At 36.7% G+C, this 26941-nt stretch overlaps 1 protein-coding gene across 9 annotated transcripts in view; it reads right to left on the bottom strand.

Moving 5' to 3' along the window:
- LOC127434489 (electrogenic sodium bicarbonate cotransporter 1-like) overlaps positions 1-26941 on the bottom strand; it is an 88025-nt gene that overhangs the window by 7103 nt on the left and 53981 nt on the right. For all 9 annotated transcript variants that reach the window (XM_051687348.1, XM_051687350.1, XM_051687351.1 and 6 more), the window contains 14 exons: positions 26688-26845; positions 26343-26430; positions 25974-26128; positions 22716-22829; positions 17595-17769; positions 16518-16651; positions 15823-16094; positions 13259-13329; positions 10069-10254; positions 8921-9034; positions 8169-8330; positions 4324-4502; positions 900-972; positions 730-798 (listed from right to left, as the gene is read on the bottom strand). In XM_051687348.1, coding sequence (XP_051543308.1) covers positions 730-798; positions 900-972; positions 4324-4502; positions 8169-8330; positions 8921-9034; positions 10069-10254; positions 13259-13329; positions 15823-16094; positions 16518-16651; positions 17595-17769; positions 22716-22829; positions 25974-26128; positions 26343-26430; positions 26688-26845 — 1950 coding nt within the window. The remainder of the gene's footprint in view (positions 1-729; positions 799-899; positions 973-4323; positions 4503-8168; positions 8331-8920; positions 9035-10068; positions 10255-13258; positions 13330-15822; positions 16095-16517; positions 16652-17594; positions 17770-22715; positions 22830-25973; positions 26129-26342; positions 26431-26687; positions 26846-26941) is intronic.

Here is a 26941-nt window from a genome sequence, read left to right as displayed (position 1 = left end):
GTACAGTACACCACATGACACTCACACTATATGGGCAAAAGTTTGTGGACACCTGAACATCAACATTCATATGTGCTTGTTGAACATTTAATTTCAAAAGGACAGAGATTGATCCCACTCTTAGCTATTATAAATCTTTTACTCTTCTGGAAGGCTTTCCACTTGACGTTGGAATATAAATGCATGGATTTGCTTCTATTATGACACAAGAGCATCAGTGAGGTCAGGCATTGATGTTAGGTGATGGACCCTGACTCGCAGCTGGTGTCCAATTAATCCCAAAGGTTTTCAATGGAGTTCAGGTCTGGGCTTTGTGTAGGCCTGTCAAGTTCTATTACACCAGACTAAGTCCATTATTTCTTTATGGACCTCACTTTGTGCACAGGGGCATTGTCATGCTGGAACAGAAAAGGGCCCTTCCCAAACTGATACCACAAAGTTGGAAAAACACAATTCTTTAGAATGCTACTGTATGCTGTAGCATTAAGATTTGTCTTCACAGGAATTAATGGAAAATAAAAACGTTAACTATAAAGGGGTGTCAAGAAACATTTGGCCATATAATGTATCTGTAATATTTTGTCCTATGTGATTTTAATAATTAATTCAAAATTCCATTTTTTTTTTTTTTTTTGTGGATTGATCCAGAATAAATCTTCCTCACACACCTATATTTCAACACTTACAGATGTGTCCATTTGGATGAACTCTATGTCTTTGGTAACTAACCTGTACTCCATTAAGTGAGGCAACTCCCATGTAGAGGAACACTCCATACAGCACCGGCATGGGTATGAACTATGAGAAACAATTCAAAGCCATGTTACACTGTGACATGCTTTTAAGAACAGACAAATAAAACCATGGTACAAGCATGATACTACTGAATGTATCATTACCTTGAGGATAGGAGACATGAAGACTGACAGACCAGTGAGAATGAAGACCATGACACCAGTGACTCTCTGTTCCCTAAAGGGGAGAGAATTACACAACATGCTACACAAAATCTTAAATCTTATGGTAAAAAAAAAAAAACATGTCTGGGTTCCCACTCTTTTCAACCAATGAATTTCCATGACTTTTCCATGATTTGAAAGCTAATTTCCATGCCCAAACATTCAGCCTTCCATTCTGAAAATGGCATTGAAATCACATAATCGCAAATTTGTAAAAAAACAAAACAAAACCACACCATTGTTTGATAAAGGTTAAACTAAAAACATTTCATTTTAAATTTAATCCATACAAACACATTGTGTGAATCCTAAAATGGGCTGGGATTAGCAGCACATCATTGTCTCTAAGGGTGCTTTCACACATGGTTCAATGGCTTGGACCGCACCCGGGTTCGTTTCTTCCCCCCTCCCCTGCTGGTCTCTGTTCACGTCATATTATTTCAGTCTGAACCGTGTTCTGATTGCATCATCTATGTGAGTACAAGCGGCAGCTGTTTACCACTGTAACTAGGCTACAACTCAAGAAGACATCAGCTTTGCTGTGTTATTAAAGTACTAATTTCTTTGGATTTACCACCAAAACTTTACATGCAAAGAATGACACTTCTGTTTATCTGTCGCTGATGCATTGAATGTGCAATGATGTGATGAATATTACCGTTTGTCTGCCGTGAGCCCGTGGATGCATTGCAAGAGATGTGAAGAATGTGAGCTGCTCTCCAAAGGGGATTTATTTGGACACAAGCAGGCGTGAGAAATGCATTATACTATAATATTTGCAATCGGAAGCCTGCAAAGACGTGAATTATTCGTCATCACAAGCGGTTCACTTCCATGATTTGATATGATTCCATTCATATCAGCAGCGAACTGTACTGGAGTTCACATGAACCATACCCCAGACCACCTTTTCAAGTGGACTAGGGTGTGGTTCACGGGTAAACAGCGTTCACATGATCCAAACGAACGAACTTTGACATCATTCTAACCCAGGTGCGCACCAAAAGTTCTAGTGTGAAAGCACCCTAATTGGTCAGGTATTCTAAATAACCAGGGTTGGGAGGGTTACTTTTGAAATGTATTCCACTACAGATTACAGAATCCATGCTGTAAAATGTAATTTGTAACGTATTTCGTTAGATTACTCAAGGTCAGTAACGTATTCTAAATATTTTGGATTACTTCTTCAGCACTGGTAGATTTTTTCACTTGTTTTGACTATAAAAACTCTGCCAGTACAGTAAGACAAAATACACATGTTAAAAATACATTCTCTGAAAAACCTAAATATCTTATGCAGTGTTGCTTCTAAAACAAGATTCAAAACAAGTTGATCAAATTGATCTTGTTTTAATGATTTTTAGATATTTTTACAGGAAAACGATGCAAAAATTATTATCAAGAATACTATTTTTGCCCTAATATCAAAGGTCTTACTAGAAAAAAGAAATTATGATCCAAAGTGAATTTTCTTGAAAAAAAAAAATATAATATAAAAAAATATGATCGTGCCTGGTAACGTGCATGTAAATTGGCTAGAAATAGCATTTTAGCTTAGAGTAAAGCTGACAATTTACACAAGGTTTATTTCTATTTCTTCTGCTCCAAACTTACTTCAAACTTACTTCTCTGTCTGCTCGTATGAATGTAACACATCATAAGAAAGTGTTTCACTGCTGTTCAAATGCACTTTGTATCGCATCATTTATATGTATAAATGTTTTCCATCTGAAAGGACTAAATATTAAATGATACAAATGACAATAAAATGCAAAGTAATCTCTTCAGTAATCAAAATACTTTTTGAATGTAACTGTATTCTAATTACCAATGATTTAAATTGTAACTGTAGTGGAATACAGTTACTTATATTTTGTATTTTAAATACGTAATCCCGTTACATGTATTCCGTTACTCCCCAACCCTGTAAATAACATGATATATAACTCTTCACCATGGGTTTTTAATCCAGTGTAACGTAACACCCTGGTTAAATATTTTAGGACAGAACATAATAAATATAAATATATTAATTATAAAAAAACTCCATGACTTTTGGAGTCCATGATTTTATTGATTTACATGACTTTTCCAGGCCTGGAAATAACAATTTTAAAATTCCCTGATATTTCCAGGTTTTCCGTGACCGTGGGAACCCTAACATGTCTATGTATGCTAATGATTGCAACAAATTTTCATGAATTAATTTGTAATTATAATAATAAGTCACTTGGCAGTGACCATATTGTATTTGTAGTGTAAATGCTAATCCATTACTATTGCATCCAAGACAACAACTAAGGACCCAATATTCACCTGCAAATCAACCACTGTGCTAAAACTAAGGGTTTTTAAACTTTGCACACTTTGTAGGGCTTTATAAGACCTGTCTGGTTGGAAAAAATGGAAAAGCATGTACAAAGACTTCACAGAGCATCTTCACTATACCTGATATCAACATGCAGTGACAAAGTTCATTTTAAACAGCTACTCAACTAAAATAACAGCAATGAAATATACTGTTAATTTTCATTATCATACTTTTCGGAAAGTAAACAAATATCTGATTGGTTAACTGAAGTGCAAAAGTGTTAAAAACATGACCTAAATACTGGTGGTTGTGTTTTCAGCAGAAATATGCCTGTATACATTTGTTCAGCTTACAGCTGCATCAATAAATCCCCTTGGAGATTAATCAAACAAGCAGCCTTTTAAGAGCTGCCCCTGTGAGGTGAACTCTGTAGTCAAAGAATGGCGCAAAATACGTCTACTAGTGCTGTGGTTCTCAACTGGTTTTGCTTCAGAAGTGATGACCCAACACAATAACAAAATTGCTTATTCTACAAAAGTAAAATAAAATGACGAAACAATGACATTTACTAATGTTAATAATTTTAAATATAAATTATGATTGAATAATTCAAATAATATTAATCTCACACAAAATACGTTGTCGGTACAAAACAGTTTATCCTTGTTTCAAGTGAGCTCGTATTTAATGAATTCTGGGTTGTATTTTCTTTTATCTTGTATAGTTTTGTTTATGGGTTTTTTCCCCGCATCCTTTTCATGTTAGACGCACAGCCTTTGATGTCAACAATAAAAGATTTGGGAAGTGTTTCCTCATCCCTTTAAAAAGTTAATAAACCTATTTATGTTGGATTTTGCTATCCTATGCACAATTTTATGGTTATTTGCATTTTTTTTATCTTGATTCAGTATTGTTTTTTACCCTGCTGTCAGACCAGACCTGCAACCTAAAGTGCCAGTTACAATAGTTGTACAACCATACAAGAAATTTTTACAATCACTTAATTTTTATTTATTTAGTTACTTTTTATCTTTCCTATATTTCAGAACTTACCTGACACCCAAAAATTTGGGCTGTTCACCAGGGGCAGATGTCTCTGTCTCCATCTTCAAGCTGTCAATGTGAGCAATGGAAATAACCGTAGCAGCTACATACCAGGGCAGACCCATAAAAGAGCACACTGCTAACAGAACAGCTACCCAGAACAGGTCCAGATGGTAGCCTGCACCTTTCTGATGAAGACCAAAGAAAAGAAGGTTGGTTACAAAGAATTATATTATTATTGGGAATCAAGAACATTTAATGACAACTCAACAGCTGACTCTTTCATCAGTCTTAAAAAAATCCATCAAGTTTATTGAGTGCTAGATACTGACATACAGCTTGACAATGTGATCTCATTAGTATTCATAGGTATTCATACGTAAAGTGTTGTTCTAGCAGACACGCATTTTTTTTATTTTTGAATAGACACTGAAACCTACAATATCAATGCATTGACAGCAAATGTAAAGAAATGTATGAACAACATCAGAGATGTACAAATGTTTACAAATCCTTTGAGGTTAATAGAATATTGAATTCATAAGTTGAAATCATGTCTTTATGATAAATGCCACATACACATTTCACATATATTTCATTGATGAGCTTTTAAGGTAAGTAGATTCAGTCATACATAGAGTGCAATGTCTTCCCATTTGGATAAATACATCTGCTATTAAAAGGTTTTTTTCTGACAATGTTTCCCCATCATTTAAATAAATGAGAGTCCCACTATGCTTTGAGTTTTGTACTCTGTCACATGGGGTATATCTTTATTAAGGTTCTGGCAATGTCAGTTTTGACCAGTTATCAGGGGATTAATGAAGATTTGTATTTCACTAAAAAGTTCCACATACATAAAAGCATTTACGTATAGAAACTCTATGTATATACTTTGCCGTTGATATTTTATGTTTCAGTGGCAATCCAAATGTAGAAAAATGCATGTATACACAATAAGTACTACCAATTATAATGAGACCACCCAGATGTGGCTTTCAATAGAAAAGCACAGATACAGATACAGTATGTCACAGAGACTCGTGACTTTTACAATAAAAGTTCTTCCATGAGGAGGTATTATAGTAAGAGGACACAATGTTTCAAAAACTGTCTCACAAGAGAAAGAATGGCTTGCTTTTGTCTGATTCATGATTTCTCTTTGTTCCACTGTTCAGAACTTGTTCCCATTTGGAACAACATTGCAGTGATCAAGTAAAAACGCTTAGCGAAATGCAATGGGTTTTAATGTTTAAACATATAAATATGAAGAAGAAAAATTATTCTTGCGAAATGATGGAAAATCATTCTTATCTCTCCACAAGGACTGCCTAGCCATCATCTTACATATTTACAAAAATGAACTGAAAGAAAAGTAGTGTTCCTTCCTTACTAATTCAAATACACAGCAACACTTTCTTCCTGTTAATGCATGAGCTATCATGAACTAACAATTTTCAACAGTATTTTACCTCTTTGTTAAAGGAATTGTTCATGCAAAAGCAAAAATTCTCTCATCATTTATTCACCCTCATGCTATCTAAGATGTGTATGACTTTCTTTCTTCTGCAGAACACAAACAAAGATTTTTTTGAAGAATATTTCCACTCTGCAGGTTCTCACAATGTAAGTGAATGGTGACCAGGCCTTTGAAGCCCCAAAAAGCAGATCAAGTCACCATAAGCATAATCCATAAAACTCCAGAGGTTAAATCAATGTCTTCTAAAGTGATCCAGTTGGTTTTTAGGTGAGAACAGACCAAAATATAACTCCTTTTCAAGTTGTATTTAGCAGAAGAAAGAAAGTCATACACATCTGGGATGGCATGAGGTTAAATGATGAGAGATTGTTTTTTTTTTTTTTTTTTACTATCAATTTCCAATTTTACTTTCACATTCTTCTTCTTTAGTTTTGACGATTTGCATTCTTTGAGCATATCCCCACCTACTGGGCAGAGAGGAGAATTTATGGTAAAAAAAAATAAAAAATATTGATCTGTTCTCAATCATACCTAGCATATCACTTCTGAAGATATAGATTTAACCACTGCAGTCTTATGGATTACTTTTATGCTGCCTTTATGTGCATTTTGGAACTTCAAAATTTTGACACCCATTCACTTGCATAGTTTGGACCTACAGAGCTGAAATAGTCTTCTAAAAATCTTAATTTTTGTTCAGCAGAAGAAAGAAAGTCATACACAGCTGGGATGGCATGATAATATTTGTTTTTGTTAGTTCATGTTAGGTCACAATGCACTACCTAATATTAACATATACAACTTCTAATGTCAAAAATATATTAGTATACAGTATGTATGTAGAAAGTAACATTAACCAAAATTAACAGATGCTGTTTAAGTTTGTGCACTAAAGAAATGTTTTTTTACCTACTGTAAATGTGTTTCATGTGGTAACATCTAAATTAATTGTTTCTATTCAAGTCAAAAATATTATTTATTATCACCAAATCAACCTGAATGCATTAGGTTGCAACAACAATTTTTTATTTTTTTTAAAGATTAAATCAGATAGAAATTGCTCCTAAAGACAGGGATTAAAAACAAAATGTTTTTCATTTCGGTTCGTTCTGAGCAAAAACAGTATATTTTCGTTCCGGTTCAGAAGTTCCGCAGTCTCCTTTCCAAAAGGTTACCGGTTAGAACAAAATAAAATAACAGTTAATAACGTTCTTTTTAAAATTACAGTACTCTGCAATAAGGGGTGGGTGAAATACCAATTGCAGTGTTGCCAGATCTCGCAAGAGAAACAAGCAACATGGTCTGGTAAAACAAGCACAAATTAAGCCACTTGCCTCACCAAAATAAGCTAAAATATGTTAAATTTGTTTTTTTCCTGTGTGGTGGATTTATCGGCACAGAAATCATAACAAGCAGTTAATTAACAGTTAAGTATAATTTTATTTACAGATCTGCTTCTAAGTCAAAACATGGCAGCAATCAAATCTGTGTTAATGCATCATATCTAACAATAATTCAGTGAAGACTTGGAAACAACTGAGAAAAGTTCTTTTTACCTCTAATAATGTTTTCCTTGTATCTGGATTAGCTGTGCATGTATATTTAGTAATTATACATAGTTGTTAAAAAGGTCTTTATTCACAGAATGCAACAGGCAATTAGGCAAAGAAATGTGTGATGCAGCAGTTTCCTTCAGGATCAAAGCACGTTTCATTTTTTTTCAGGCAACATGAAGTGATGTAGCTCCAGAAATTTACTTTGATAAACACTTTGGCCTTTAGTTTCATGAAAAAATTATCAGAACAAAATTAACCGGTTATAACCGATTACCAGCATTTAAAAATAACGTTTTCAATCTGGAACAATTGAAAATCACTTTGTTCCGGTTTTTGGTTACGTTACGCTAAACATTTAATTCGTTTTTGGTTTTTGTTTTCGTTCCTTGAACTGTTTTTAGTCCCTGCCTAAAGGTAACAATCACGTTTTTAATTTTTACAGTGTGTTCATTGCAGTTCATGCTACCAATTGTGGTGACAAATGTTAATTATACAACCTTATTATAAAGTCTTCCCAAATTTACAGATATTACTTCCTGAATTTGTTATTCTTGGTATTCATGGCTGGCACAAGTTTCAAAAAACCATCTGTTTGAATACTTTAAATCTATTTTTGACTCAAAGTGTCGACTCACATCATCCAGACAAAAGCTATAAAAAGCTCTATTCATAAAGAGACTTTCTATAAATATGCCCGTATTGAAGTGTGTTTCTAGTAAGTTGCCCACGGCGCTGCAAGTGTTTCCTGTGGTCCTGGGTGGCTCAAAATGAGCGTGATAAACCATCTGGCTCGGGAGAGAATTACACAGCAGGCCTACCTTAAGCTTGTGCTCCTTGCGATTGACAATGACAGCGGTGATCTGTTGATCCATGAAGAGCAGGATGGTGACCAGCAGAGCAGGCAGAGCTGCTGCCAGGTACACCCACCAGGGGTTACCTCCAAACGGTGGCACAAACCAACCACGGTTTGGGCTTGTTGGCTGCAGACATGAGGAGTGCAGTTTGAGGATTAGTTATTTAGTCAAGGCACTTGGCAAATGTTTACAGGAAACAAACAGTAACGTCCTGAGCAGATTTGGTAAACTGCATTGAATTTATGGAGAGCGAATAAGCAATGACTCATGTGTTTCTATAAATAAGATGCAAAAAAGGTAGTGTGCCAGCTACAGTATGCTTTCATGAGGGTTCCCATACTTTATGGCCAAAGCATTTCCATGATTTTTCCATGACCTTTCCAGTTGTTTGTTAATGCCATATTTTTAAAAATCATTTAAATTCAAAGATTCTCTAATGAATCATTTAGACTGATTTGTGAATACTTTTTGTCTGTTTCAAAAGAACGATTCACTGACATATCAGATATAATTCTGGCTTGCAAGCAAGTTTAACCTTATCAAAGAAAAATAATAAGCAGATCAAATATTTTCAAGCAGAACATAACAAGAAAAATGCATATTGATTATTGATAGAAATGTACTTTTAAAGTCGACTTCTCCAGATTTTCCATAACAATGGGAAGCCTGTTTAACAGACTAAGCAACTGTGAGGACAATATGGACAGGAAGTTTACCTTAAATTCACTTGGCACTATGAGCTTTGGTGTATCTACCCCAACCAGAGCGTCGACACCACAAAAGATCAAAATGGCCAGAATAATGGCGAAGTCACTTATGAGCTTCCTCACCTAAGATGGAAAAACATTTTTTGAGGAACCAAAAAGAATGAAGCATATCCATTGCTAGCCTAGCTAGCCTCTTCAACTGCAGTAAAGACTAGAATCTATATTTGTAAAACAATCGCCACCGACATGCTAGCAATATGGATTAGAGGCAGGTTGGCTAAATAATGACTGCCTCTATGTGCACAGTATGGATTAGAGCCAGATATTAGCAAATAGGTAGGTTAATGATTAATTGATAATCAATTATTTGTCATTAATAATTTGATCGATTTAGCTTATCGATCGTTGATTAATTAATTTCAGTTTAGCTAGAGGGCACTTGGGTGCTGCTTGTCACATCTTTTCCGCATCACAGAAGAAGAACACTGTAATCAGTGTTGGAGCATTTCTCTACAAATTAACATTATGTTTTTGCATACACTGTAATAGTGTTTGAAAGAACAACATGACAATAAGCACTGTTGAGCTGCCGGTCTCCTTGTTTCATCCCAACCTACAATTACGTCAGTGATCAACGGGAGAGCATGAAGGTACATTTACCTGACATCTCACTATCACCAGAGAAGCAGTATGTTTTGTACTGTTTACGCAGCGTGTTATGATTTGACTTAATTTCAAATAAAAAAATTTATCCAAAGGTCCAATATATCCCATGATTCACAATGTGAAGTTTTAATGAACTCATATGCATATTGTATACAAGTTATTATTACTAGTAATTCATTAACAGTAATTAAACAATTTAAAAAATTCGTACTAATTCGTAAGTTTTAAAAAACACTTAACTACGAATATTTTAAGAGGAAAATGCCAATACTATGTATTAATTTAAATTATATTTAAACAGTGGGCTACATGCACATATTAATGTTAACGACTAATCAATTAATTGATCAGTAATTTTAAAAAAAAGCTGATTCTGATTTACACGACAATCGATTATGAAAATATCTGAAAATGTACATCCCTATTGGCAAATCTATAACAAATATGCTACAGGTTGACAGAGAAGGCATTATAGCAGTGTGGCTACTTACAGTAGTAGGAAAGAAAGGGCTGGTCTTGAATTTCTTCAGACACATGGAGCAGGTGTAGGTGCCAAAGAAAAGGATGAAAGAAATGAGGGTGATGTCGGGCACAAAGTCGCAGGCATTGCCCACGAGTTCCCCACCATTTTTTAGACATTCCTTCTTTGATAGGGATGACCAGCTAGTATTTGAATGCTGCATAAATGACGCAAAACATAATTTCAAACACATTGTTAGAATATAAAATATAAAAATCCAACAACTGTTTGGAACAATGTAAAACAAAGATTGTTGTTAAAGCTGTCACATTTATGTTAAAGTTGAAGTGTGTACTTTTTTCCAAGTTGAATACTTATTTCCCAAATTAATATGCAAAGAAAACTATAAGAAAGTCATTTGTAGGTTGATTTCCTAGAAAGTTTAAACACTGTGGCTGTGTTTGTTTGAGCATCCAAAACAAAAAACAAAAAAACAAAACAACCGGGGTGGGACTATCTGTTCATCAAACCAATGACTGACAGGGGTGTGCTCAGAAAACCTGTTTAAACCCGTTTCATTATTTTTGCTATACCGTTTGGTGCAGAAATTACACACTTCAGCTTTAAATACAGTTGCAAAACATTAAATGCCTTCCATATTCTGGTACAGTATGTTACACATGCATTGTCAGGTGTTTTTCTGTCTTCAACCTAGGCTGTCTCTTTTCAAAATTGCACAAAGGTTGTGAAACAATACCTATGTATCATTCAGGAAAGTCACAAAGATGTTGGCACCGATTGTATTTTGGGTCAATTTGTTTAAGTCATCTCAATCTGAGGGCAACATCTGAATAAGCCATAGTCATAGAGATCTCTCTCTATTATTGGCAAAGGATGACGTGGCAGCATGGAGTGAAATGAGGGATAAATTTCAGCAAGGTCTGGAGAGAATGTTTTAGGGGGCAGCCAACTATTTAAGGATTAAAATGCACAATGCCTTTTCTCTTGTGCTTTAAGTACCAGATTCCATTTGGTGATTTCAGTAATGTGTAAAAGTTTTAAGCTGTTTTGTACAGTGTTTAAGCTGTATTGATTTCAAACATAATAATTTTATTTATCAATTAACTTCAAAGTGCAGTAAACAAAAAAAATTTTTTTTTTAAATAAATACAAATAAATCAATATTTGCTGTAACCAACCAATGCCCTAAAAAAAAAACAAAAAAAAAAAACACCAATTCTCCTACAGTAGGTACACTTGCACACAGTTTTTCGAGAGGTTGTTCCAAGCATCGTGGAGAGCTTGCCACTGTTCTTTTATCTGTTTAGGCTGTCTCAATTGCTTCTGTCTCCTCATGTAACCCCAGACTGAATTAATGATGTTGAAATGCAGTCTCCAATTATTTCATGATCTCTCAATCTCACTAAATGAGAACAATTAATTAGAGATAAGTTTAAGTGTCAGCAAAGCATACATCAGTATCCACAAACATCAGTGAATCACATGAATGAAACAATGTCGTAATTTAAGTAACAACGTTTTAAATAGTAGATATCAGACACAGGTCAAAGTCAACCAAATACAAACACAGATACAAAGGTAAACGTTATCCCAAAATGTCAATAAGTCACAAGAACGGATGGATATCAAAATCCAAGTTAAGACCCTTAGGATACAAAGAGTTAAGTGTAGCCTCTCTTTTTAATCAAATTTTATTAACATCACCTGGTACTTAAAATGAACTGCTACAGTTTCAGCGCTTTCATAATAACAGTGATGAACATCTTCCATTTACTGTCAATTTTGACACATCCCAAATTAATTTTCTTGATATTTTGATTATTAGGGATGGAGATAAGTTTACTACAGATCTGTACTGAAAACTGACTGATTGTAATACACTCCAACATGGACAAAGTTATCATCCTACCCCTCTGAAGCGTAGTTTACCTATTAGTCTATTTAATTGACTTAATGAAAAGATTTAGAAAGAGAGGTTATAACGAAAATTGGATACAGTCTGCTGTTAGGAGATTTGAAAATAAAAATCAGGATGCATGCTTAACCACAAAACAGGTTAAATTTGAAGAAAATAAAGTTGTTTGCTCATTCCAATACTCTCCTATTTGTAGAGACTCAAAGAAGATTGTCAACAAACAATGATACATTTTAAATTCAGATCCCGTTCTTCGTGATGTTTATAAAGTGTCACCTAGATTTGTATATAAAAGCCCCCCTAATATTTATAATCTTTTCGTGAGAGCTGATTTGACTATGGACTATGGGGGGGGGGGGGCCCTCATTTTTTGTCACCAATCCCATTTGGTAATTATAGTTGTAAACGAATGTTTTTTCCCATCCTCATTCAAGTAAAGAATTCAAAATCAAGGGTGTCATCACTTGTACTACGAAGAACGTTGTTAACATGATTAAATGTCCTTGTGGATTAGCCTATATTGGAAAAACACAACGTGCTCTAAAAACAAGGACTGCAGAACATCCAAGTAGTATACGTACAAATGAACAAAAGAAACCTGTGGCAGTTCATTTTAATTTGAAAAGACATAATCTTTCAACTCTTAGATACATTGGTATTGAACATATCAAATCACCCAGAAGAGGTGATGTTAATAAAATTGTATTAAAAAGAGAGGCTACACTTAACACTTTGTATCTTTAAGGTCTTAACTTGGATTTTGATATCCATCTGTTCTTGTGACTTATTGACATTTTGGGATAACGTTTACCTTTGTAACCGTGTTTGTATTTGGTTGACTTTGACCTGTGTCTGATATCTGCTATTTAAAATGTTGTAACTTAAATTATGACATTGTTTCATTCATGTGATTCACTGATGTTTGTGAATTGTTTGTAATTGTGGGATACTGATGTATGTTTTGCTGACGTTTGAACTTATCTCTAATTAATTGTTCTTATTAAGTGAGACTGAGTGATCATGAGATAATTGCTGTTGTTTTTAAATTAATAAAAGTGAATAGTTAAACAGTGTGCGGATCCACTTCAGCTTTATTTCACTGCTTTTTGCCTTGATCCAGCACCTGTTGTAGAATTATTGGATGTGCGTGCATTTTCCTCCCTTTCTATAAACACTGAAGCAGAAGATATTAAATAACCATCTTAAGACAAATGTTTCTGTAAAACATCTGATGTGACTATTTTGCACAGTACTGTATTTCAGTGATGTAATTGGAAACACTTACTGTATCAGTGTAATTTACAATCCAGATTGATGTTTCATCAAGTGGATCAATGAATACGTCTGAAGTGTTAACTGAAAAACAAAGGTTGAATGTTTCAAAAGTGGACCTCAGAAAGAACCATACACATTTAAATTGTTTAACATTTAATAAGTGATAATAAATTCATGCATTCATTTCTAAAGTGACTCTCTATCTATCCATCCATCCATCCATCCATCCATTGTGCTATAGTCTGTTTGTTTATCTATCTGTCTGTCCCACACAGTCTTGACTCAAGACTAATAATCAATTTCTCATTATCTTATAACAATCAGCTTCTGTGACAAGTGACTTAATCATATTGGTGGCAACTTCAATTTATTTTAGCTCAATTTACACTGGGGTGTCAGTAGATAATGGTTTAATGTGTTTAAATGGCCACTTAAACTCTCAACACAAATGGCAGAAGACTGTGAATTAATCTCCTGGAGAGCAAACATTTTATCACGGTTGTGGGCAAGTCAAGCACAACATACGTGCAAGCCTGCAATGATTGTTGTAAACATTCACCACTTCTCCACAGCATTAATCTTTAAAGAGTCTCTTTGCTGGGTTCCCCCTAACTAGACCTCATTTCCACACAGCTGTTGTTTCCCTCTGCAGCACTGGATTGGAGAGAAGCCAAGGGAGGGCGAAGTGGAGCAAACAGCGGTTTAGAGGAAAACAGTGTGAGCTGATGAGGGTCCCACCCGCCAGCCCTCTCTGTACTGTCTTAATTCACCACACGCATGGAGGAGATTAACCTCAAACCACATCACGTCTGCATCCACCCCCCTAGTTTGTTCCTTCATTCTACTCAGGCCACTCCACACACAAATTCTCACTAGCACAATAAACACATCTTTCATCTGTGAAGCACCAGTGAATGTCAACATCACTGCTAACTTAGGCAATAAAACATTACACTGATACAAATAAGTGATTTAATTATTACTTTAAAACTTCAAAAACAAGTTTTGCAATTGTATAGTGGTCTGGATCTCAAATGGCCTTTAGTGGGGACATTGTTTAGCGGTATGATAACTGACTGAAAAATACTTTCACTCCAAAATAAAACCTGAAAGCAAAAACATCAAGTGTATAGACTGCATGAGTAGTCAACTAATATAGATGTCAATCTGCATTAATGACTGATGCAGATACAATATAATTGTTTTGTAGGTTTTGGAATTGACACAAGTGAGAGTTAAAGGCATAGTTAAATAAAAAATTACGGTTTTGTCATTTCCTTACCCTAATGTTGTTCCAAACCTATATGACTTCCTTTATTCCATGCATGGAATACAAAAGATGCCAGACATAATGTTAGTCTCAGTCACCATTAACTTTCATTGCATTTTTTCCCATACAATGAAAGTGAATGGTGACTGGGGCTGCCAGTCCCTAACATTTGGTCTGACATCTCCTTTTGTGTTCCATGGAAGAAAGAATGTTATACAGGTTTGGAACCACATGAGAGTAACTGATGACTGATGACCACTTCAGTTAAATCCATAAAACACAGTGGCTTGGAAACTTCATGCACCTGCTCATTGCTACAGGCTCTGTATTGAGTTTTTAACTCACATAAACAAACATGTGGGTGTGAACTATCGCTTGAACACCAGAAATAGAACAACAAAAGGGACAATTATATTAAAATATTTATGCTGGCCATATTTAGAAATTATTTGCCAGATGTAGAACTAGACATGTTTCAACAACAGTTGGACAGGCCTCAAATCTAGCTATTACTGAGAAAAACATCCTACATATCCAAACTTTGTGCTTCCACTGTTTGAGTATCAGTGCCAGTTAAGCAGCATTAAATAACTCTGTATTTTTATACACTCATTATATAAACTCAGGAAGAAGTACTATCATAGAGTACAAGGTGAAACCGAGCAGGGGAATTAAAGAATGTTCATTGCATTTTAGCTCAACTCTCGACGGAGTAACATCTCACTCATTATGATGCCAACCAAGGGGAAAAAAGGTCACTTTGTGTTACATCATGTTTGCTTCAGTAAGCAAAATCATGTTATATATGCATCAGTAAAAGATTTTTTCTGTCTGGTCAGCACCAGTCTTTTCATGCATTTGATGTAGACACTATGTGGGAGGCTTACGAAGGCACTAAGTAATTTAAAATGAAAGTACAAATTCAGTTAAAGGGATAGTTCACCCCTAAAAAAATAAAATTATGGCTGTATGGCTTTCTTTTTTCCATTAAACACAAAAGGAGATGTTACGCAGAATGTTAGTCTTAGACACTATTCACTTTCACTGCATCTTTCTTTCATACAATGAAAATGAATGGTGACTGAGGCTAATATCTCCTTTTGTGTTCCTTAAAAAAAGAAAGTCAACTGGGTTTGCAATTGGTTTGAGTAAATGGTGACATAATTTAAATTTCTGGATGAACTATCCCTTTAAATATACAAAACTGTATAAACGTCAGATCACGATGCAACCTGTGACTAAACCTTAATTTAGTTGCAGGTTCCATCATGATATGAGCATCAAAGGGCTGTTTCATGACTTACCAACAGGGGGCGCCATACACATGCAGTCATATTGCGTGACATAATCGATTTTGTAGTCCGAGTTGATTGGGTAATAATGGGCTAATTTCAGCATCTTCTTGAAAGCGTCATAGATGAAGATGAAGCTGATGAGAGAAGAGAATCCTTCTTCTGTAAATCGTGTGAAATACTGCACCAGGAAGCTAGCATCAGTGGCCACTAGGACTAGGCAGTAGAAAGCCGACCACAGGCCAATCCAAAGACGGAATTCTAGGTAGTCAAAGTCATTATCCCTGTAGAGGATGATAGTGCAGATAGGAAATTAAGTTAAAAAAACCTATAGATGTACTGTATTGTTTAAAACTAAGACAAGGTATTTAAACACTTTATGGCTGCCAACTTTAGTGGAACATATTCATGTTATAGAAATTAAGGAGAACTGACTTCATACATCCAGTAAAAATCACACTTTGGGACCAGTAAAAAGGAGAAAAATAAAATACTGTGAAAAGTACAGTTAGAAAATTTGCATCATATGACTTGGTTTGATATTTTATTATCTAAATCTATGAAATCAACATTTTTAAATGTGACTTAAGTGTCCACTGTATGGGCCACTGTATATTCACTAGGCCTGGTAATCACGATAACAAAATTCTCTGATTTCCAGGTTTGCCATGACTGTGGGAACCCTGTGAAAAAAGATGATCAAGCACCTGCTGAAGTTGAAGAGAAGCCTTTCAAACACAAGCACTGGCCCTGTACTGCTGAGGATGGTCAAAGGCTGCCCAGCTAGGAGACAAAAGACAGCTCCAGTCACCGCTGTACCCAGAAAGCTCTCCAGCACACCCTTCATACAATACACAAAGAGGTAGAGTCAAAAGTGTTTGGGCAAAACCCCACTTTGGTTTAAACACCATCATATTCCTTGGAGAAAGTCTGGTTTATTGATCCCTGTGCTTGAAAGACCTGTTGTGCCAACTGCTTTTGCAAAGTCATTTGATACAGTGTCAGAACCTAATTATTCTATTTAGTTGCAACCCTGGAATTTTTTTTAGGGGCAATTTTTGCCTTTATCAGGGCTGATTGTTTTTCTAACCTCATAAAACACACAACATGACGTCCATTTATGTCGAACAGTTCAAATAAATGAAACAACTGAAATAAATTATCTGAACAATTAACTAAAAATCAAGTCAACATCAAATACAAAGGTAGCAGTAAATAATGTCCAAAACAGCAGCATAACAATGAATGTTTTGCTGAAATACTTTTTATAATTAGCTAGTCAATATAGGTATGAGATTATAAAGCCCTCTACCGCCTACCATCACAAAATATTTAAATGTAACCACTGTTTCAAGTTTTAGAGTTATTAAGAAAGATTTTGTGTTTATGAGTCTGCACAAATATATCTGTTTTCTAATCACAGACACTTCTGTGTTCTGCTTTGCAGTCTGCATGCAAAATTTCTCAAAATTACTTTTAGGTCTCTCAAATTTATGCCATTTTGCTACTCGACAATGCCTGAAGGGCTCCCCTGAGCTAAAACATTGACCAGCCCCTCCGAATTCCTCTTCAAGACAGATTAGTCTATAAACTGTGAGAATTTAACTTCCTTGCATGACTTGCCAGTGAACTGAGGTAACATTTCAAAAGGAGGACAGAGAAGAAGGTTCTCAAAATCTGCATAAGTTAAAGATTCACCATGATTGAATTACACTATAATCCATGGTGGGCTTGGTTTGAATCTTATTTAGAAAGGCCTGGGTACAGAGCATAAATATCCTCACCTGCATGTTTTCTGTGGCGTCCCCTAGCAATCCTCCGAAAGTGATGGCATTGGTTACTGTTCCCAGGTAGATGAAAAGAATGGCAGACAAAGACTGGATGTGTAGTGCATCGTAGAAATCGCTGAAGAAGAAGGGGATTTTTCTTTTGACATCAAGTATAAGGCCTCCACAAAACCTGAGGAACAAAAAATTATATACATTCTTAGTTATACTCTCAAAGATCAGAATCAGAATCAGAATGAGCTTTATTGCCAAGTATGCTTACACATACAAGGAATTTGTCTTGGTGACAGAAGCTTCCAGTGCAAAAACAATACAACAACAAGAAAAAATAGAATAAAAATAAAAAGTGAACAGAAAATAAAGCATATATATATATATACGTATATACAATATACAAATACAAATATGTTATATACAGAAGCAAGGGAATGTAATGGCAGAAGAGGTATGGTATGTTGGATAAATATAAATAGACTAAGTTATTAAGTTAAATAGACTATAAATCATTGCTCAATGGGGCAGTTTTAACTGTTCATGAGATGAATAGCCTGAGGGAAAAAACTGTTCCTGTGCCTGACAGTTCTGGTGATCAGTGCTCTGTAGCACCTGCCAGAAGGCAACAGTTCAAAAAGGTAGTGGGCTGGGTGAGTGGGGTCCAGAGTGATTTTTCCAGCACTTTTCCTCACTCTGGAAGTGTATAGTTCTTGAAGGGAGGGCAGGGGGCAACCAGTAATCCTCTCAGCAGTCCAAAGTGTCTTTTGTAGTCTTCTGATATACGATTTCGAAGCTGCACCAAACCAGACAGTTACTGAAGTGCAGAGGACAGACTCAATGACTGCTGAGTAGAACTGTATCAGCAGCACCTGTGGCAGGTTGAATTTCCTCAACTGGCGAAGGAAGTACAACCTCTGCTGGACCTTTTCACAATGGAGTCAATGTGTGTCTCCCACTTCAGGTCCTGTGAGATGGTAGTGCCCAGGAACCTGAATGACTCCACTGCTGCCACAGCGCTGTTCAGAATGGTGAGGGGGGTCAATTTTGGGGTGTTCCTCCTAAAGTCCACAATCATCTCCACCGTTTTGAGCGTGTTCAGCTCCAGGTTGTTTTGACTACACCACTGAGCCAGCCGTTCAGCCTTCCTTCTGTATACAGACTCATCGTCATCGATGACAGTAGTGTTGTCTGCAAACTTCAGGAGCTTGACAGAGGGGTCCTTGGTGGTGCAGTCATTTGTATACAGGGAGAAGAGTAGTGGGGAGAGCACACATCCCTGGGGGACACCAGTGCTGATTGTACATGTGAAGGAGTGAATTTCCCCTGTCTCACTAGCTGCTGCCTGTCCGTCAGAAAGCTGGTGATCCACTGACAGATAGACGTGGGAACAGAGAGTTGGTGTAATTTATTCTGGAGTATAGCTGGGATGATGGTGTTGAAAGCCGAACTGAAGTCCATAAAAAAGATCCTTGCATATGTCAAAGATGGCACATTTGTTTTCATTAAATATCTACACATTAGTTCTTAAAGGCAAAAATGAAAATTCTGTCATCATTTACTCACCCTCATGCTGTTCCAAACCCATATGCCTTCCGAGGAACACAAAATAAATGTGACATAATTGAACTGACAGCCTTAGTCACCATTCACTTTCATTGCATTATTTCTCCATACAATGAATGGGAATAGTGACTGAGACTAACATCTGCTTTTCTGTTCAACGGAAGAAAGTCACTTAAGGGCGAGTAAATGAATTTTCTTTTTTAAGTAAGTTATCCCTTTAATCTGTCATCTTCTGTTTAAATGTGTATTTTTAATTGAAGTTCGAAGTTATATGTAGACAAAATAATATTTTACACAGTAGTATGTTTCTTGGTATTATTAATATTAGGGCTGCCCCCTGACAGTCGACAAAATGTTAGTCGATGAGAAGAGTCTTGGTCGACCAAGTTTTTATTGGTCTGTTGGTCGCTAGGTGGTACTAGGGGGTAATTTTCGTTAAGCAGGGATAGGGATAAGCCTGCACAATAAAGCAAGACACCTCGATTTAAAACTTTGAACTTTATTTAATTTAACAAAAAATTCAAATGAAACTGGAAAAAAATTAAGTGCAATTAAAATGTGTGTTGTTCAACTTTTTGAAAGATGGCTTTACAACAGTTGTCAATCTCTCTGGCACAGAACCTATTTTATCTCTGCATTCTCTACCAGATGGGTATTTCATTGTCAGGGAAAATACATCATGTGTGTGAATAAATTTGTTTTGTTCCCCCCTTCACGATATATATATCTCCAAAACACCAAAAGAAAGATGCCCAGGGTCCCTGCTCATCTGCATGAACATGCCTTTGGCATGCTGCATGGAGGCATGAGGACTGCAGATGTGGCCAGGGCAATAAATTGCAATGTCCGTACTGTGAGACGCCTAAGACAGTGCTACAGGGAGACAGGAAGGACAGCCGATCATCCCCGCAGTGGCAGACCACGTGTAACAACACCTGCACAGGATCATGCATCCGAATATCACACCTGCGGGACAGGTACAGGATGGCAACAACAACTGTTCGAGTTACACCAGGAACGCACAATCCCTCCATCAGTGCTCATACTGTCCGCAATAGGCTGAGAGAGGCTGGACTGAGGGCTTGTTGTAAGGCAGGTCCTTACCAGACATCACCGGCAACAGCGTCACCAGACAGGACTGGCAAAAAGTGCTCTTCACTGACGAGTCACGGTTTTGTCTCAACAGGGGTGATGGTCAGACTCGCATTTATCGTCGAAGGAATGAGTGTTACGCTGAGGCCTGTACACTGGAGGGGGATTGATTTGGAGGTGGAGGGTCTGTCATGGTCTGGGGCGGTGTGTCACAGCATCATCGGACTGAGGTTGTTGTCATTGCAGGCAATCTCAACGCTGTGCGTTACAGGGAAGACATCCTCCTCCCTCATGTGGTACCCTTCCTGCAGGCTCATCCTGACATGACCCTCCAGCAGGACAATGCCAGCAGCCATACTGCTCGTTCTGTGCATGATTTCCTGCAAGACAGGAATGTCAGTGTTCTGCCATGACCAGCGAAGAGCCCAGATCTCAATCCCATTGAGCACGTCTGGGACCTGTTGGATCGGAGGGTGAGGGCTAGGGCCATTCCCCCCAGAAATGTCCAGGATCTTGCAAGTGCCTTGGTGGAAGAGTGGGGTAACATCTCACAGCAAGAACTGGCAAATCTGGTGCAGTCCATGAGGAGGAGATGCACTGCAGTACTTAATGCAGCTGGTGGCCACACCAGTTTTGATTTTGACCCCCCCCTTTGTTCAGGGACACATTATTCCATTTCTGTTAGTCACATGTCTGTGAAACTTGTTCAGTTTATGTCTGAGTTGTTGAATCTTTTTATGTTCATACAAATATTTACAATGAAAATAAAATAAAAGCATTTGAAAGTGAGGGGACATTTCTTTTATTGCTGAGTTTATATATATGTAATTGGATATTGCGATATATATATATATATATATCGCAATATCCAATTTTATCGGAAACCCCGGGGCTGAGGGATTGGTGAATATTCTTGCTTTAGTGATTTTGCATTGAAAATTGCAATAATTTATTGAAACAACGAAAAACTTAAATCAAATACATTTCTAAATTCAAATTGCACTCCAAACGAAACGAAAAAGCAAAAAAAAATAATATATGTATATAAGTAACCTTCCATTTACCGTCAGCCAAGTATCTGTCTAAACATGCAGGTGGAAAATTACTTACACAAATGTAGACATAAAAACAATTCTAAATGTAAACATAACAATTATAATGATAATAATAATCACTGAAATATAAATCATGGTTTGAGGTAAATGTGTTTTTTTATTATTTTATATTTTAATCACAGATGTAGGCTATAAGCTGCAGAGTTGTGGTCACAATTAACTGCTCTGTGGAAATAAAGAGAACTGAACTCAAAGCACCTCCTGAGCTGAGGTGTCTGAGATTATTTGCAGCACTTACAGATGATACTGTTCTTGCAAAAAAAAAAAACTTTCAGAAACAAAGAAAGAGTAAGAATCTTTTACATGCGCGTGTTCCACAAGACCGTACAAACAGCGTGCCCTACATGTGCATAGATGCTTTTCTGTCATCTGTTCTAAATTATATAATAAAGTGTGTTTCATCAAGCGCGTGTCTGTGTGTCTACGAGCAAATTATTTGTAATATTAATTTGATAATAATAATAGCCTAATAATAATAATAATGTTATACATTAATGGGAAAACAAGCCAAATATCGTCTTAACGTGGTCAAAGTCATCAGGTATTGGCGATCACTCTGACCATCGTCGATCCCCGAGATCATCGTCTGTCGGCACAACCCTAATGTCCATTTCTCTCTATAAATTAACAAAATGTTCAGACAGTCTCCATACTGGTTTTTCAGACACATTTAGTATCATTATCGCTTTTGCCAGTGTCGCTGCGGCTCGCTTCGTGCATGCGGTTGTAACATTTATATTTTAAAGGCTCATTATTACAGTTTAGTATTTCTCTGTAATGTAGAACAGTGTTAGCAATGTTACTTATAACATTCTTTCTCAGCCCTGGAAATCAAACCATTTTCTGATGCCCCCCAATATATATATATTTAATGAATTAAACTAATATCATAAACACGCGACTAGTCGACTAATGGCTTAAATTAACCCCTACTAGTCGACTTGGAAAATCTTTGGTCGGGGCCAGCCCTAATTAATATACACAAATCCAGGTGTACTGTACATTAGAAATAAATTGTAACTAAGACTACAAAACAGTTCTTTGCCAAAGGTCAGAGTGTTTCTAAAACCAACAGTGGGACTGTACTGAAACAGGAACATTAAATCAAACCATAACTGTTTCTAGTGAACAGAGCACATGCTGACTTCAATGTTTGTCTAACATTAAGACAATCCTATTAATTTTGAATGGAGGTCAAAATGAACCCTTTATCTGAAATAAACAAAGGTGTTCATAGTTTCAGCATAATCAGAAATAAATTCAGAAGAATTTATACAAACATTACCTTAAGGGTAGTGGGATTACAGAGGACAGAAAGCAGTTTGTAGAAAGAGATGAAGACTAAAAGACTCACCTCCCCGTCTTTTTCAGCTCATCACCTACTGCGTGGCCCCCACCCCCGTGTCCATCGCTGTGAGGCGTGTCTCCATTCATCTGTGTACTGTCCCCTCCAGCATACATGTTCTTTCTGGACAACATAAAATAGAGATAGTTGAACAAGACAGTAAATGTAATTGAAGTGCTCAAATGACAGTTGCAGAGGAGTAAAAATAGAACAGAGAAAGAAACAGGACAAAAGAGAGACTCTTCATGGGTCATTTTAAGGTTCCCAGCCTGAAGTGGAATAACTTAAATGAATAATTCACCCAAAAATGAACATTCTCTCATCATTTACTCACCCTCATAACATCCCAGGTGTGTATGACTTTCTTTCTTCTGCTGAACACAAATTAAGATTTTTAGAAGAATATTTCAGCTCTGTAGGTCCTCACAGTGCAAGTGAATGGGTGCCAAAATTCTGAAGCTCCAAAATGCACATAAACACAGCATAAAAGTAATCCATAAGAATGCAGTGGTTAAATCCATATCTTTTGAAGCGATATGACAGGTGTGGGTAAGAATTAATTCAATATTTAAGTCCTTCTTCTTTTGTTTTTGGTGATTTGCATTCTTCATGCATATCACCCCCTATTGGGCAGGGAGGAGAATTTATGGTAAAAACTGACTTAAATATTGATCTGTTTCTCATCCACACCTATCATATGGCTTCAGAAGACATCGATTTATCCACTGGAGTCTTTTAGATTACTTTTATGCTGACTTTATGTGCATTTTGGAGCTTCAAAATTGTGGCACCCATTCACTTGCATTGTATGGACCTACAGAGCTGAGATATTCTTCTAAAAATCTTCATTTGTGTTCTGCAGAAGAAAGAAAGTCATACACATCTGGGATGGCATGGGGTGGGCGGTTAATTGATGAGAGAATTTTAATTTAGTCTTTTACACATCCTCATGTTTTTCTTTCTTCCGTGGCACACAAAAGGAGATGTTCGATAGTATGTTATTCTCAGTCACCATTCACTTTCCTTGCATCTTTTTCCATACATTCATTCAGTAATTTATTTTGATTTTTAAGTTATCTATCATTTTAAAACACATGATATTGTGAGCTTGGATATTGGTGGCCCACACAAATTACTTATGCAGTATGAAAGAAAAGACAAGATACATATATTTGGACATGGTAATACTATGGAATTATTTAAAGTACCTTTGGGTACCATGTAAATACCATGGTACAGTATATGGATATAGTAATCATTCAGTGCCAATGTATATATTGTATCAAAGTACCATGGTACTGCCATGTGACACAATCGCAACAACATGATTAATTAGACGGACAGACAGCTAGATAAACAGATAGATATTATAACTGAGCCATCATCATATTCAACATTCCATGAATGTTTTATGAGGAATTTTTGCATGTAGTGTGTTGTGTACACTGTGTTTTGGTGTGACTGCATGACAAGTGTACATAATTCTGTGTTAGGGGTGGTGTGGGCTGAATAGCCAGTGCACTGTGCTGTCAGTGTGGGTGCAGATTAATACCGCAGCCAGCTGTCAATTCACCTAAAGCCAAAAAGAGGTGACATACTTTTTCTAATTAACTGCTGCTCTGCTCTTTTTCCAACTCCTCTTTAATTGAATGGCTGGTCTTTGTTAACACAGAACCAGAGGTGGGTAATAACACCCTACATTTACACTGTTACATTTACTTGAGTAACTTTTTGGAAGAAATGTACTTTTAGAGTAGGTTTAAAAGTGGGTACTTTTTACTCTCTCGTAAATTTCGAATTAAAATTTTTTACTTTTACTTCGTTACAATGGGTGGCGTTCCTTTCGTTACATTACTGGGATTAATTTTAATTCATGCATAAATTATTGAGAGATTACCAAATGGGACTTTTACGACAGCGGAAGTTCACACAGCTGCGCTTGCTGTCACATACTGTCACTCAAGCCAAGTCCATCACTGCTGCTGCATCGAGCTCTTCATACAAAGTGAAACACTTTCTTTGCTCCGCACAGTGAAAAAAGAATAGTTTCGTCATGCAACACCATTTTAAACCAAGAAAAGTGGGTATTTCAAGATTAAAATTGCAGCTCCAACTTAAGGCAAAACGCTGAGGTAAGTTGTGGCTCTAATGCTAATGCAGGCTTTTCTGTCATGGTGATGGTCATTTTCATGGTGATTCTGTAAATATGGGCTCTTATGACATCAGTTTTTAAGTGTACATTTTAAATCTGCAGCAATATATCAGTGTGCTATGTCCCGCATCCCGCATGTCATAAACAGTATTTACGCATGTACCCCGCACCCTCTCGGGTGTACTGGAAACTATTGCAGCTATTTCGGGCGGATTAACTGTATAAATCCATGTAAACATCCACATTAAGTGTGAATGCCTTTTGCTCTGCCGAATGTGCAATTGACAACTGGAGCGCGAACAGACAGCATTTCTGCGCGAGGTGCACTATGCAGGCGGCATACTCTGCGTTTAGGTAGCGGCGGTACTGTGTAGAGAACTAATATTCTAAATGATTTCAAAACTGAAAACTGTAACTACACTGAAATAAGAATAAAAAGCTATGAAATAGCGAAAGTAGGCATTAATAAAGCATGATCTTGCTTTGGTTTATATTTCAGCATTATATATAATGTCCCTGTGGGCATTGTTCATGTTTTCACCGTAATAATTACTAGAAATGTTTCAAAACCTCTCTTCTTATTGACAAATTCATCCAGATCTGACAAGAGCCCTTAAAGGAATAGTTCACCCAAAAATGACAATTCTCTACTACTGGAGTCGCATGGATTACTTTTATGGTGCCTGCATTTGCTTTTTGGAGCTTCAAAATCTTGGCACCCATTCATTTGCATTGTACTGACCTACAGAGCTGAAATATTCTTCTAAAAATCATAATTCAATCATAAATCATAAATCCAAACCCGTGTGACACTTCATATTCTGTGGAACACAAAAGATGTTAAACAGAATGTTAGGGACTGACAGTCTCGGTCACCATTCACTTTCAAAATATACATAAAAAAACCACATTCACTGAAAGTAAATGGTGACCAAGGCTAACATTCTGTCTAAAATCTCCTTATTGTGTTGCATGGAAGAAAGAAAGTCATATGGGTTTGGAACAACTTGATGGTGAATGATGACAGAATTCCACATGACAGAAATTGGGATATTGGCGGTGCTTCGGCTAAAAGAAAAGATTACGGGCATACATGGACTCCCTATACTAATTACCTTTTATCTGAAGATGGCAAGGATTTGGGAGGCTCTATTCTGATGGCAGGGTCCCATTCTCCTGGTGGGAGGACGATGACCTCATCCAAGAACTCGTCAATGCCAGCAAGGAGATCTTGTCTGTCCTTGGCTTTGTATGCAATTTCATGGAAGACCTTGATAAGAGAACGATGATTACTGGCTAACTTTTTCCTAATTTGACTAATCCAAGCAGAAACCATTTGTATGTTATTTAATAGCATAACAGAACATTCCAAGCACAGTGGACTCTATTTAGAACAGTGCAGGCACTCTATTTAGGACATCAAATCAAATCAAATGTATGACGCAAACTAGGATAGAACATTAGCTAAGATTGCCTGTACATACCTCATCAGACATCAGGGTAGCAATTGCTCTGCCGATTTCATGATATGACTTGGCTTTGCCTTTGGGCCCAAGAAGAATGAACAGAAATCTGAGGAAGACAGTAAAAAAATAAAAATAATAATGAATAAATAAATAAATAAATAGTATACCTACAGTAAAAAATTGCATTTTTTTTAAAGACCCCATGAAATCTAAATTGCTGTTTTGCGGAGCGCCTGTTGAGGTGGGGGTGTGCTGCTGCTCAGATCTTGATCAGCTCCGATTCAAGTTATTCAAGTTACTTAAAACCCCTTTCACGCAACATTTTCTTTGGTCTTTGGCCTTAAGGGAGGAGGCAGATCATACCTAGTGGGCACAGGCACTTCAGTCAGCGCCCCCAACATAACAGCCTGCTGCAGCCTCACGAAGGCCACAAAAGGACTGTCTAGGAAGTCCACTTCTCCAACGAGAACATTGGAAGCTTCAGCATCTCTGGGTAGTTTCTTCATAAACTTGTTCTTCAGCTGGACACAAGTGAGAAGAGGATGGTATTTTAATGAAGCTCAGTAAAGAGGCAGAATAGATGAACAAAGTGTACAAATCAAGCTTCAACGAATGAC

The sequence above is a fragment of the Myxocyprinus asiaticus genome, chromosome 4 (genome assembly GCF_019703515.2).
Source record: "Myxocyprinus asiaticus isolate MX2 ecotype Aquarium Trade chromosome 4, UBuf_Myxa_2, whole genome shotgun sequence".
Lineage (NCBI taxonomy): Eukaryota > Metazoa > Chordata > Actinopteri > Cypriniformes > Catostomidae > Myxocyprinus > Myxocyprinus asiaticus.
Note: the sequence above shows the minus strand (reverse complement) of the source record. Positions and strands in the feature narration are given on the sequence as shown.